General features: G+C 52.4%; 1 protein-coding gene across 1 annotated transcript in view; it reads left to right on the top strand.

Annotated features, from left to right (window-relative positions):
- The first annotated feature begins 1,173 nt into the window (after positions 1-1,173).
- Positions 1,174-15,055, top strand: part of ETFB (electron transfer flavoprotein subunit beta) — a 110,371-nt gene continuing 96,489 nt past the window's right edge. Inside the window, exon 1 of the mRNA XM_082273702.1 lies at positions 1,174-1,326. Within this exon, the coding sequence (XP_082129828.1) occupies positions 1,273-1,326 (54 nt within the window). The 5' untranslated portion in view covers positions 1,174-1,272. The remainder of the gene's footprint in view (positions 1,327-15,055) is intronic.

Below are 15,055 nucleotides of genomic sequence, written 5' to 3'. Positions count from 1 at the left end.
TGGTGTACACTCACCGGAAATAACGTGGTTGTAGATCATAGAGTCCAGTGGGGGTGTTGTAAAATTATGTCGGACCCGTGAAAAAATCGGACCTCGTCACTTCCGGTGATAGAGCATCACAAAACAGCGGATGGGAGTCGTCCGTGCGCATGCGCAGAAGACATTTTTCGAGGTTTGGCAAAATTATAACAGAGAGCAGACAGCTGATTGAGAGGAGGCGGGGCTGAGGTGCGACGGAGGACGGAGGACACATATGCAGAGCTGGTGGAGGAGGCGGGACGGAGGTGCGGCCGTGTAATAAATGCGGGACTTTAGCGACTCCTTGTTTTATTATCTTTAGCAATTATCGTATTATTTATCCTTAGGATTTCATTACATTTAGTATTTCTTATTTTGTATTATATAAATAGTAAATGTAATGAAATCCTAAGGATAAATAATACGATAATTGCTAAAGATAATAAAACAAGGAGTCGCTAAAGTCCCGCATTTATTACACGGCCGCACCTCCGTCCCGCCTCCTCTCCCGCCTCCTCTATTCAGCTCTGCAGATGACGCGGCGGTGTCTTCCGTCCCACCTCAGCCCCGCCTCCTCTCATTCAGCTGCCCGCTATGTGTTATAAGTTTACCAAACCAAGATAATGTCTTATGCGCATGCGCACTTGAGACTCCTATCACCGGAAGTGACGAGGTCCGATTTTTTCACGGGTCCGAGAAAATTTTAGAACACCGGCCATCTTGCCCTCACTCGACTTCCTGCCCATCTCTGTGTCCAATCTGATTGTTTTTGCTGCTACCGACAGCTCCGGTAAGGGGGGGAAGTGACCGGGAAGCGGCAGGAGGGGGGCTATAAAGCGATAAAGATCAGACCAAAAATAAGGAGGGAAGAGGGGCAATGACTTTATAACATAAACTTATATTTATGTTGAGAAGTCCCAGCAGCACCTTTGTACAGAAGGAATAATGTAACATGCAGTATATTATACAAGACTGGCCTGACCTTAAAAGACCTTGCCACTACTTTGCCCATTTCAATCATGGCTGCTCGCGTCTCCTTATCACTCCGCCCCTCACGTTGAGCCACGCGTATCATCGATTCAGTGATTGGTTATTGAGTGCACCAGCACACGGCTGGCTAGCTGAGCTCTGAGTCGTGATTGGTCAGTGGCTGATTGGCTGGGAGAATTACGGGGGAGCTGATTGGCCGGAAGCCTCTCTGAGGACGCTGATTGGCCGCTTACTCCAGTCAGTGTCACCCAGGCGGCAGGAAAGATGGCGGTGCGAGCTCTGGTCGGTGTCAAGCGGGTCATAGACTATGCAGTGAAGGTGAGAGCGGGCCGGAGAGGGGCGAGGGGGGTTCGTGCTGAGGAAGAGATTCTTCTCACACTTCCAGAACTTTGTCACCATGGTAACTGACCCAGTCAGTCCTGGACTCTGATTACTCACAATGACCTCCCCCATCAGCACAGACCCTTATATAATACTTCCAGAAAAAGAGAGGGATATAAAGTGTTAGGAGAGGAGAGCTGGGCCAGCACAGGCAGTAATAGGGCACTTACAGAAGAGGAGAGGGCTGTGACAATGAGGAGCTGGGCCAGCACAGGCAGTCATTGAACACCATCAGACAAGGAGAGGGCTGTGATATGTCAGGAGGGAGGAGCTGTGCTAGAAAATGGACTCTTCCTGGGGAAGTTATCCACTTCACACAAACCAATGTCTCCGTCCCTGTCCCCCTTACTGTCCTCCTTACCCTTACCTGTCCCTGTCCTTGTCCCCATCCTCCTTACCTGTCCCCCCTTACCCGTCCCTGTCCTTGTCCCCATCCTCCTTACCTGTCCCCCCTTACCCGTCACTGTCCTTGTCCCTGTCCCCGCCACTGTCCCCCCCCCCCTCCCCTTACCTGTCCCTGTCCCCTTACCGGTCCCTGTTCCCCTTACCCGTCACTGTCCTTGTCCCTTTACCTGTCCCTGCCACCCTGCCTGTCCCCCCTCCCCTTACCCGTCCCTGTCCCTGTCCTTGTCCCCATCCTCCTTACCTGCCCCCCCCTTACCCGTCACTGTCCTTGTCCCTTTACCCGTCCCTGTCCCCGCCACTGTCCCCCCCCCCCCCCCCCTCCCCTTACCTGTCCCTGTTCCCCTTACTGTCCCCCCTTACCCGTCACTGTCCTTGTCCCTGCCACCGTGCCTGTCCCCCCCCCTCCCCTTACCTGTCCTTGTTCCCCCTTACCCGTCCCTGTCCCCTTACCCGTCCCTGTTCCCCTTACTGTCCCCCCTTTACCCGTCCCTGCCACCGTGCCTGTCCCCCCTCCCCTTACCTGTCCCTGTCCCCTTACCCGTCCCTGTCCTTGTTCCCCTTACTGTCCCCCTTACCCGTCCCTGTTCCCTTACCCGTCCCTGTCCTTGTCCCCGTCCTCCTTACCCGTCCCCCCTCCCCTTACCCGTCACTGTCCTTGTCCCCATCACTGTCCATGTCCCCGCCCCCTTACCTGTCCCTGCCACCGTCCCTGTCTCCCTTACCCGTCCCCGCCACTGTCCCCTTACCTGTCCCTGTCCCCTTACCTGTCCCTGTCCCCTTATCTGTCCTTGCCACTGTCCCCCTTACCCATCCCTGTCCCCGTCCTTGTCCCCTTAACCGTCCCTGTCCCCGTCCTCTTACCCCTCCCCGTCCCCGTCCTCTTACCCCTCCCCGTCCCCGTCCTCTTACCCCTCCCCGTCCCCGTCCTCTTACCCCTCCCTGTCCCCGTCCTCTTAGCCGTCATCGTTCCCTTAGCTGTCACTGTCCCCCCTCCCCTTACCCATCCCTGTCCTTGTCCCCCTCCCCTTAACCTGTCCCTGCCACTCCCCTCCCCTTACCCGTCCTTGTCCCCGTCCCCTTACCCGTCCCCGTCCCCTTACCCGTCCCCGTCCCCGTCCTTGTCCCCTTACCCGTCCTTGTCCCCTTACCCGTCCTTGTCCCCTTACCCGTCCTTGTCCCCTTACCCGTCCTTGTCCCCTTACCCGTCCTTGTCCCCTTACCCGTCCTTGTCCCCTTACCCGTCCTTGTCCCCTTACCCGTCCTTGTCCCCTTACCCGTCCTTGTCCCCTTACCCGTCCTTGTCCCCTTACCCGTCCTTGTCCCCTTACCCGTCCTTGTCCCCTTACCCGTCCTTGTCCCCTTACCCGTCCTTGTCCCCTTACCCGTCCTTGTCCCCTTACCCGTCCTTGTCCCCTTACCCGTCCTTGTCCCCTTACCCGTCCTTGTCCCCTTACCCGTCCTTGTCCCCTTACCCGTCCTTGTCCCCTTACCCGTCCTTGTCCCCTTACCCGTCCTTGTCCCCTTACCCGTCCTTGTCCCCTTACCCGTCCTTGTCCCCTTACCCGTCCTTGTCCCCTTACCCGTCCTTGTCCCCTTACCCGTCCTTGTCCCCTTACCCGTCCTTGTCCCCTTACCCGTCCTTGTCCCCTTACCCGTCCTTGTCCCCTTACCCGTCCTTGTCCCCTTACCCGTCCTTGTCCCCTTACCCGTCCTTGTCCCCTTACCCGTCCTTGTCCCCTTACCCGTCCTTGTCCCCGTCCCCTTACCCGTCCTTGTCCCCGTCCCCTTACCCGTCCTTGTCCCCGTCCCCTTACCCGTCCTTGTCCCCGTCCCCTTACCCGTCCTTGTCCCCGTCCCCTTACCTGTCCTTGTCCCCGTCCCCTTACCTGTCCTTGTCCCCGTCCCCTTACCCGTCCTTGTCCCCGTCCCCTTACCCGTCCTTGTCCCCGTCTCTGTACCTGTACATCGGCTAGGAGAAGTGGTTGTAGCGGGATGATCAGGTGATAACAGCCGACGCGGCCCAGCACCTGCTCAGCCATTATCCCAGAGAGCGTTATCCCGCCGTCCTCCCCAGGTCTCCTGTCCCATCGGGAGACCCGAGCAACCAGCTGGCACATCCGCCGGCTGCTTAGAGTCCTGAACAAAGCTGCATTCGGCTTTGATCGGGTCTCTGATACAGTAACCCGGAAGCGACGTCACTTCCAGGTTAAAATTGTCAGTATTCAAAAAATGCAGATTTTGGTGTTTTGAATACATGGAAGTGCAGTGGAGGGGTTTGGGGTCTTTTGGACCCCCAATCTCTCCATAAAGAGTACCTGTCACTGCATATTGCTGTCACATGGGATGTTTACATTGCTTCTCACAGCAATAAGTCATCAAGGACAAAAAAAAAATATATTTTTTTAAAGCGTCGTCGTGGGCTCGCGCACCAAAGAAAACACATACGGAAGTAAACAGTGTTCAAATCACACATGTGAGGTATCGCCGCAATAATTCTAGCAAAAGACCTCCTCTGTAACTCTACACTGGTAACCGTTAAAAAAAAATTTAAAGCGTCACTTATGGAGATTTTTAAGCACCGTAGTTTGTCGCCATTCTACGAGTGTGCGCAATTTTAAGCCATGACATGTTGGGTATCTATTTACTCGGCATTACATCATCTTTCACAATATACAAAAAAAAAAATTGGGATAACTTTACTGTGTGATTTTATTTTATTTATTTATTTTTTTTTTCAAATTCAGTGAAATGTATTCTTTCCAAAAGAAATTGCGTTTGAAAGATCGCTGCACAAATACCGCTTGACAAAAAATATTACAGCGACCCCCATTTTAGTTATAGGTTGAAAAAAAAAAACAGTCCATCTGGCTCAAGTAATAAAAAAATAGTAAAGAAAACCCAACCATGCAATCCCATATACACAATCTTATACCCGCAGTTGATCCAGAGGAAGGTGGAAAACCCCAGCAAAGAATGATCCAATTTGCTACAGCAGGGGAAAAAATCCTTCCTGATCCCCCGAGAGGCAATCAATTTTTTTTTTTTTTTTTGCGGTACTGCGACATTGCGGCGGACAGATCGGACCCTTGACTGACATTTTTGACACTTTTTGGGGTTACCAGTGACATTACTGCAGTAATCAGTGCTATACATATGCACTGTTACTGTAAAAATGACACTGGCAGGGAAGGGGTTAACTGTATTGGAGAGGGAGGGGTTAAGTGTGTCCTAGGGGCGTGTTTCTAACTGTGATTGGACATGGCTACTGGTGTAAGAACAGAGATCAATGGTCCTACATAGTAGAACCGTCTGATCTTCATTTTTACACAGGGGAGAATGACAGGCGGCTTGTTTACATCAGCCGCCTGCCTTTCTCCCTCTCCACTGACGATCGCCGAGTGACCGGCGGACATCGGGTCCGTCGGTCACATGCACTGACCTGTTAGGGAACGAGCCGGGGCGGGCTATTGGCTCACAAGCCGGTGACAGGCTAGTGACGTACCGGTACGTCACTTTGCCTGGCCAGGGCTGACCGCTGCAGTATATGTACTTGCGGCGGTCGGCAAGTGGTTAAGGCAGCTGTTTACTACCACTTTAAAGTAGCGCAGTGCCGAAATATACCAAATATTGCCCTTGTCATGAAGAGGGTAAAATCTTCCGAATGTCATCCACCGATCCCCAGCAGGCGGATGACAGGTCAGTCTCCGCTTAAGGTCCGTACACACGTACCGATTGTCGGCCGAAAATGTTCGGCTGCCGAACGATCGGCCAATTTTCAGCTTGTTAGTATGATGCTGCCGACAGCGCACTTTCGGCCGAACAGAATCTGTCGTGCAAGCATTAAAATTTTTGTATGCCGACACCAGAATGGCCGATTGTTTGCCAGTCAGTACAGAATTCGGCCGACAGACAGCAGATTAGCAAGACTGAGCATGCTCAGAGAAGAAAAAACACACGGAAAGTTAACCATCACATGACATCACTTCTGAAGTCGGCTGTTGTTGGCCGACAAAATTCGTGTGCAGTCTCTTGCAGTTTTCAACAGACAAGACAGCCCTGGACAAAAGACGGCCGATCATTCGGCCGACGATCGGTACGTGTGTACGAGGCTTTACTTTGCAGAGATGGAGCTGTCCGATCCCCGCTCCTCTCTATGGGAGATCACATGAAAACGGACCGCCTGTCCATTTTCCACCGGATCCGATCCTCCAGACACATAGAAAATGGGTTTCCATCCATCCGGATTTCACAGAACGGATTGGATCGGATAGCAGTGGGTGCCAGCAGAGATGTCCCCGCTGATATCTGCCACTCCATAGAGGTGCATGGAGGATCTGATGCGGTCCACCTGAAAAAGCTGACAGGACCGGATCGGAAAGCCCGTGTGAAAGGGGCCTTAATCCGTAGGGTTCAATATTGAGTTGGTCCACCCTTTGCAGCTATAAAAGCTTCAACTCTTCTGGGAAGGCTGTCCACAAGGTTTAGGAGTGTGTCTATGGGAATGTTTGACCATTCTTCCAGAAGAGCATTTGTGAGGTCAGGCACTGAGTTGGATGAGAACGCCTGGCTTGCAGTCTCCACTCTAGTTCATCCCAAAGGTGTTCTATGGGGTTGAGGTCAGGACTCTGTGCAGGCCAGTCGGTTCCTCCACCCCAAACTCGCTCATCCATGTCTTTATGGACCTTGCTTTGTGCACTGGTCCAAATCATTTGGTGGAGGGGGGATTATGGTGTGGGGTTGTTTTTCAGGGGTTGGGCTTGGCCCCTTAGTGCCAGTGAAGGGAAGTCTTAGAGCCGGTTCACATGTAATATCGGAGCGCACTGCTCCTTCATTACATGCGATCGGATGTGCGGTGCGAGTTTAGCCATACACTTTGTATGGCTAAATTCGCACCGTAGCAAACACGCACAGGGACCCTTTTTTGCAACCGCATCAGAATCGGATCGCTTAGCGGTTCACACTTGTGCGATCCGATCCTGTGCGAACTGCACAATCGCACTGCGATATGCAATCAAACTGGGGGTGTCGTTAAGATTACATTGACACCCCCAGCGTATCGCATATGGCAGTGTGAACTGCCGGGGGTGCGTTTGCGATGCGGGAACAGGCTGCGAATTCGCAGCCTTCCCGCATCGCACAATTGTGAACTGGGTCTTAAAGCGGTAGTATCCCGCTTTTTGTGACTTACCTACAGGTAAGCCTATAATAAGGCTTACCTGTAGGTACAATTAATATCTTCTAAACCGGCACTGTTTAGGAGATATTTGCACTGCATGTAGCTGCAGACGCGAGCGGCGCATGCGCCATGAAGGTCCGGTGTAAATTCAGAGTTCTTTGCCGGAAAGTTAATCCCCCGCGCGCATGCGCGGGAGTGCTGTCATCGCAGCTCCGGCCATTCACAGCGCCGGAGCTGCCGAACCTGGAAGAGACACCGAGGGATCATGTCGGCTCCCACAGCGGTGTCCGGGGGGTCCGTGTCGGGGCTTCGTTCTAAGGTAAGTTTTTCATAATGAGCTAGTATGCGATGTATACTAGCTCATTATGCCTTTGTCTTGCAGGGTTTTTTTTTTTTTTTTAATATACTACCGCTTTAAGGCATCAGCATACCAAGACACTTTGTACAATTTCATGCTCTCAACTTTGTGGGAACAGTTTGGGGATGGCGCCTTCCTGTTCCAACATGACTGCGCACCAGTGCACAAAGCAAGGTCCATAAAGATATGGATGAGCGAGTTTGGGGTGGAGGAACCTGACTGGCCTGCACAGAGTCCTGACCTCAACCCGATAGAACACCTTTGGGATGAATTTGAGCAGAGACTGCAAGGCCTTCTCATCCAACATCAGTGCCTGACCTCACAAATGCGCTTCTGGAAGAATGGTCAAACATTCCCATAGACACACTCCTAAACCTTGTGGACGGCCTTCCCAGAAGAGTTGAAGCTGTTATAGCTGCCAAGGGTGGGCCAACTCAATATTGAACCCTACAGACTAAGACTGGAATGTCATTAAAGTTCATGTGTGTGGCGTCCCAATACTTTTGGTACTATGTGATGTATACTGTGTGCTTTTGAATTTTTTTTTTTGGGCTTTATAGGAAGCACTACTGCCCTGCAGGGTTCAATTCCCACCCACCTACCACCTTCCCATCTTGTTTTTTTGGGTTCCCGACCGTTCTGGGTTTAGATTGCCTCTTTCGACCTGAAGTATATTGGCCCATTAATGTTCACCTGTCACAAAAAAAATGACTGGTCACTGGTCTTTCCTTTTGGGAATGCATCACTTCTCAGTCCTGTCAGGCGGGCAAAACGTCACCATAACCATCCTCTTATCTTCTCTCAAGGCCTTCTGATCTCAGCCCTCCTCAAGGACTTCTTTAGAGCCTCTCTGGAACTCCCTTCCCTATTCTGTCAGGTTCTCCTACAGGGTTTTTTCTGTCTGTTCATAACCTCACAATGGTTACCTGTCTCCAATGCTAAAGATTTGAGAGGCTCGATATGTGAGTGTCTCCTGTGGTGGGGCGAGGGCCCACGTGTGCGCCTGTGGTGAGGCGAGGGCCCGCGTGTGCGCCTGTGGTGGGGCGAGGGCCCGCGTGTGCGCCTGTGGTGGGGCGAGGGCCCGCGTGTGCGCCTGTGGTGGGGCGAGGGCCCGCGTGTGCGCCTGTGGTGGGGCGAGGGCCCGCGTGTGCGCCTGTGGTGGGGCGAGGGCCCGCGTGTGCGCCTGTGGTGGGGCGAGGGCCCGCGTGTGCGCCTGTGGTGGGGCGAGGGCCCGCGTGTGCGCCTGTGGTGGGGCGAGGGCCCGCGTGTGCGCCTGTGGTGAGGCGAGGGCCCGCGTGTGCGCCTGTGGTGAGGCGAGGGCCCGCGTGTGCGCCTGTGGTGAGGCGAGGGCCCGCGTGTGCGCCTGTGGTGGGCCGGGGGCCCGCGTGTGCCCCTTGTGGTGGGGTGAGGGCCGGGGGGCCACGTGTGCGCCTGTGGTGGGGCGAGGGCCCGCTTGTGCGCCTGTGGGGGGGGCGAGGGCCCGCGTGTGCGCCAGTTAGGGGTGAGGCCTGGGGCCCCCGTGTGCCCCTGTGAGGGGCCAGGGCCCATGGACCCATTTCCTTAGATGGTTAAAGATCACTAATATTGATCCTGATTTGATTCTTTTTTTTTTTTTTTTTTTTTTTTTTTTTTTTTTTACAGCAAAATCTAATATAAAAGATCAGAAAGGAAAGTAAATCGCCTAGCAGGGCTATAGTTTGCAGGGGCCTTGGGCGCTTCACAGGCGCCCACAGGTTCAGACTCTTTGACTTTGGGGCGCACACTCCTGCCTTTGGTAACTGGGCCCCGGAGGTCTCCAGTATGCTAACCATGGTCCCGCACTGTGCGGAGCGATATGTCTGTGCGGTCACTTTGTGGCTGAAACAAAAGTTAATGTTTGCTGCTCCGGGTCAGTGTGCTCTCGTCATCTCACCTCTCCTATAATTTCAGAGGTCGGTGAGCCCTGCGGGTGACAGCCGGTTCTTATTTGTCATCCCTGAAGCTGCCAGGCACTTTACATATTAAGTAAGGGGCCTTCTTTAGCAGCCCTGCTATTAATATTTATAGTGTACAGAATGGGAGGGAAGTTTTGTCTCCACCGCTCGGAGCCTTTCTTGTTTTAATGACAAAGAAATTTAAATGCATTCACTATGTCAGGAGTTTTTATAGGGCCCGTGCTTTAGAAATAATAGTTTTTAGATATTAATGGAAAAAGATCAGCCTAAAGTGATAATAAATCCCTTTTTATCTCAGCAGCCGAACTCTACACTTATTAGATGCGGATTCTGTCTTGGAACGCTTATCTGTCTTCCTTTTTTGTAGTCCCTTTTGCTAAGGCCTCCACGTTCCTGTACTCAGGTGGCTCCTCACACTAGCTCCGTCCTGTGGAGCCATCTGTGCGCGCTCCCATAATGCACATCCAGCATCATCTAGCCCGGTGGTGGTCAACTTATCACCAAAGGACAAAACATTCTGTGATGTTCAGAGTCATAGACAGCAGACACACAATAGGATTTAGTCGAAGACTATGGACATGATACAAGAGGCTGCGAGAGACGGCGGCCCCGAAGCAAGAGCCTCTTGCCTGCGGTGACTAAGGACTTGATGCAAGAGACGGCGGTTACGAGGAGGCTAGAGACTGCTGTCATGAAGAAAGAGGCAGCAAGAGCCTCTTGCCTGTAGTGACTATGGACCTGATACAAGAGGCGGTGAGAGACTGCTGTCACGAGGTAAGAGGCTGTGCGAGTCTGCAGTCATGAGAGACTGCAATCAAGAGGCAAGAGGTGGCTAGAGAACTGGGGTTAAGAGGCGACCAGGGACTGCAGTTACGAAGCAAGAGGTTGCCAGAGAACTGGGGTCACGAGGTGGCCAGAGAACTGGGGTCACGAGGTGGCCAGAGAACTGGGGTCACGAGGTGGCCAGAGAACTGGGGTCACGAGGTGGCCAGAGAACTGGGGTCACGAGGTGGCCAGAGAACTGGGGTCACGAGGTGGCCAGAGAACTGGGGTCACGAGGTGGCCAGAGAACTGGAGGCAAGAGGCGACCAGGGGCTGTGGTTACGAAGCAAGAGGTTGCCAGAGAACTGGTTTCACGGGCCATGGGGCGGCCAGGGAACTGGGGCCACGGGGCGGCCAGGGAACTGGGGCCGCGGGGCCAGAGGCGGCCAGGGAACTGGGGCCGCGGGGCCAGAGGCGGCCAGGGAACTGGGGCCAGAGGCGGCCAGGGAACTGGGGCCAGAGGCGGCCAGGGAACTGGGGCCAGAGGCGGCCAGGGAACTGGGGCCAGAGGCGGCCAGGGAACTGGGGCCAGAGGCGGCCAGGGAACTGGGGCCAGAGGCGGCCAGGGAACTGGGGCCAGAGGCGGCCAGGGAACTGGGGCCAGAGGCGGCCAGGGAACTGGGGCCGCGGGGCCAGAGGCGGCCAGGGAACGGGGGCCAGAGGCGGCCAGGGAACTGGGGTCGCAGGGCCAGAGGCGGCGAGGGAACTGGGGTCGCGGGTCCAGAGGCGGCCAGCGCAGCTTTAAACATTTCAATAATGGCTCACATTCCTTTTCATATAAAGGTTACCTAGTCAGATAAACTCCCCTTCTTCCTTTTTTGTTTTTTTTTATCTTTCTGCCTATCGGGACAGAGGAAAGACGCCAATTTGGACGCATTTATGCAGCAAATCTGTAAGTCGTCACGACTCCCAGGATCTAATGAGGTGACTTGTGCTGTAAATCACTCGTCGCTCGGCTTATCTGTTTCTCCCTCTTTGATGGCTTCACGGATGGAGTGTCTGTTTGTGATGAAGAATAAGCGTCAGCTGTCAATAGCGGAGGATGATTTGTATGTAAATCACCCGGCTAAGACAGATTTCATCACCATTTATTTATTTTTTTTTCTTTCCCCAGTCCTTCGATTTCCAGACATGTTTCTGGAGGGAACAAAATCAACAGATTTCTTCGGCTTTTGAATGAGAAAATCTCTACCTTCTGGACCGCTGTAGGAAGTTTTAAGTGCGGCACTTGAACATGAATTTTCTTCTTATTGGGCTTAATGCCGAACATATTCCCTCTTGATGCGGCCTGAACACAGCTGCGCTCCCGGGCTTGGTGGGGTTCTTTTTATTTCCTTTTTCAAGTGAGAAGCCGTTTAAATTTGGATCAAAGACGCAGCTGACAGCCCAGACGGGAACGCACTTAGCTGACAAGATGGCGGGGTAGGGGTGTAACGGAGCCTCTTATATGGTATCAGGAACTTGTGCATATTGGGAATCCTGAACAGGGATGGGAGAATAAGAGAAAATCTTCAGTAATTCAGACCTATAGCAGTTCTTTAAAAGGAATTAAAGTTCCGCAGCTACAAATACTGGTTACCGACCACAAGCCGTGTATTTTACTGCGGCAGTATGGCTCCCCCAGGCAAACCCGACATAAGGCTACGTCGGTCGCAAGTAGGGGTGCACCGATCTGACTTTTCTTGTCCCGATACCGATATCTGGCATTGTGTATCTGGCGATACCGATCCGGAACTACACACATACACAATATGCATGCGGCTGCAGTACAGAGCAAAGCCGCTGCATCATGTGTATGGCTCCTCCGTTCACAGGCGGAGTGCATCTGATATCACTCCGCCTGTGAGCCGGGACTATACAGGAAGAAGTGGCTCCCATCCTATACTACTACTGCACCAAGTAAGGGACGGATGAGCCCGGCCTATACAGGAAGAAGCGGCTCCTATCATATGCTGCTACTGCACCAAGTAAGGGAGGGCTGAGCTGGGCCTATACAGGAAGAAGCGGCTCCCATCCCATACTACTACTACACCAAGTAAGGGACGGCTGAGCCGGGCCTATACAGGAAGAAGCGGCTCCCATCCCATACTACTACTGCACCAAGTAAGGGACGGCTGAGCCGGGCCTATACAGGAAGTAGCGGCTCCCATCCCATACTACACCAAGTAAGGGACGGCTGAGCCGGGACTCGGCAAAACCGAATCGGCCCATGGATCGGTTAATTTTACCGATCTCCCGATCCAGCTATTGGGGCAGTATCGGCGCCGATATCCGATCCTAATATTGGATCGGTGCATCCCTAGTCGCAAGCAGGGAGCTAGGGGGCGTGCGTGCGCCCCCAGTCGGCAGCGGGGGAAGCCGATGCATGGGTCAGGCAGCTCCGATTGCTGCCTGACACCCGCGATCGCTCCCCGCTAAGAGAGAAGGACGGTCGGCTGTTGTAAACACAGCTGACCGTTCTTCTCCCTGAAATAATCATAGTGCCCTTGTGATCCTTTTTATATAGGCTCACAGGCCTCTATGGTCATTCCAGAAGCCACGCCCCACTCCAGTTAGATTCACTCCCCTAGGCTTGCATTAAACCCCTTGATCACCCACAGGGTTAACCCCTTCCCTGCCAGTGTCATTACAACAGTAACCGAGCATATTTTTAGCACTGATTACTGTAGTAATGTCACTGGTCCCCCCAAAAGTGTCAGAAATGTCAGGGGTCTGATTTGTCCGCCGCAATGTTGCAGTCCCGCAAAAAAATTGCAGATCGCCGCCATTACTAGTAAAAAAAAAAAAAAACATAAAAATGACAAATATTTCCCATAGTTTGTTGATACGATAACTTTTGCGCAAACCAATAAAAATACGCCTATTGCAATTTTTTTTTTTTTTTTTACGAAAAATATGTAGCCGAAAACAAATTGGCCTAAAATGTTAAAAAAAATGTATTTTGTAGAATGTGAAAAATATATATATATTTTTTTTTCCAGAATTGTCGCCCCTTTTGGTTAATAGCGCAAAAAATAAAAATCGCAGAGGTGATCAAATACCACCAAAAGAAAGCTCTATTTATGGGAAAAAAAGAACATCCATTTTATTTGGGTACAGCGTCGCACGACCGCGCAATTGTCCATTAAAACGCAGTGCCGAATCGCAAAATATGGCCTGGTCATTAAGGGGTTAATCTTCCGGTCTAGAAGTGGTTAATAGGACACTTAGGGCTCTTTCACACGGGCGGTCCGATCAGATCCGCCTGTCAGTTTTTTAGGCGGATCTGATCGGATGCCCCATTCAGCCCTATGGGGCAGCGGATGTCAGCAGTGACATGTCCGCTGCCATCCGCATTCGATCCTGTCCGTGAAATCCGGACGGATGGAAACCCTATTTTCCATCCGTCCTGGGGATCAGATCGGATGAGAGCGGACAGGCGGTCCGCTCTCATCCGATTCCCCCATAGAGATCCATGGGGCTCTGACACCTCCCTCTCCGCACACACTGCAGAGACGGAGCTGTCACCCGCCGGCTCAGCGGGGATCAGCGGATCGATCCCCGCTGAGCAGAGCATGGTCCGCAACGGAATGCGGACCGTGTGAAAGAGCCCTTACCTGTCCAAGGATCCAGCGATGTGCTCACTCGAGCCAGCTCTTCAGCCGCCTTCAGGTCCAGGCGCCGGCACGTTTACTGTGAGAAGCCGGCTGTGACTGCTTGCTGCTTCCCACTGCGCATACGCAGGCCGCGCTGCACTTTGTGAATGGTTGTGTAGCTTTCTGGGACCTGTAACGTGTCCCGGAAGGCTGCGGGGGGGAAGGAAGGGGTGCCGAACTTTCACTCAGATCACCACAATGAACCAACCGGAAGTGGGAGGGGGTACTTGTCAAAACTGGGTATCCGCCGGCATACATGGGGCATCATTTAACAGGGTTATATCCGCTGGAGAGGAGGCAATTGCCTCCTCTCCACCAAGCAAACACTTCTGAAAAGTGATCCACTGCAGATTGCTTTCCAGAGGGGCAGCAGGGGCTGCCGCCCATGTGAATGAGCACCTCCTACAGCCAGAGCAACCAGGGCTCCCCCTGCTGGCCAAAAAACAGGAGGACATGTCTCGGATGCAAAAACGGGGGGGGTTCAAAGTCTGCTGTAGTACACAATGCAGTGCTGAGGAATGCATTTTCCTGCTAATTGATTGGCTATAGATCAAAATAGTGGTCTGACATCTGTAGTTGAGCTATGTTGATCATTTCCACCTCCTGTAGGCTGTAATTATTATTAATAATAATATTTTCATTATTATATAGGATTTATGTAGCGCCGACAATTTACGCAACTTGACGTGAAGCTACTTATGCAGCCATGTAGCGGGGCTGCTGCACTGCACCGTGACAGCAACTGTTTATTAACAACAAATATGTATTTTAAAACCGGAAAGTAATGTTGGATGTAATTTTTATCTATTGCCAATCAACTGCAGCAGGAAAAAGCATTCCTCAGCACTGCATTTGTGAAATAACGGTGGCCCTCTCGCTGTTTTTACATCTGAGACATGTGCTTCTGTTTTCTGGCCAGCAGGGGGAGCTCTGGTTGCTTGAAAAATAAAATAAAATAAAATAAAATGATATTCCCTATCTCTGCTCATTGCACAAATGAGATTTGACTTACATATTCCTTATCTGGTTGTGCAGTTATCAGGGGAGATTGTGCGAGGTATGATAGTAAAGGTGTTCTCCTTTTTCCTGTCTAAATGGTCCAGTGCGGCATGGCTCTGCAGTGGCAGGGTGGGGGTGGTGGAGGGGATAGGCTTACTGCCTGGCATCTGTTCAACACACAACTAGCGTGTCCTTCAGATGCACTTCAATGTCCAGACTGAATGAATGCTTAACCTCCGCTGGAGGTAGGAGGCAGAGAAGCGTGGCCCCGGTCCTCTAATCACATTGCAGCCCGTCCGGAAGGAAAGATTCCGCTTTGACTCTTTCTGTGCCGCTT

This window comes from Pelophylax lessonae, assembly GCF_965119305.1.
Source record: "Pelophylax lessonae genome assembly, chromosome: 12".
Classification (NCBI taxonomy): Eukaryota; Metazoa; Chordata; class Amphibia; order Anura; family Ranidae; genus Pelophylax; species Pelophylax lessonae.
The sequence above is the reverse complement of the archived record's forward strand: the minus strand, read 5'-3'. Positions and strand labels throughout refer to the sequence as shown.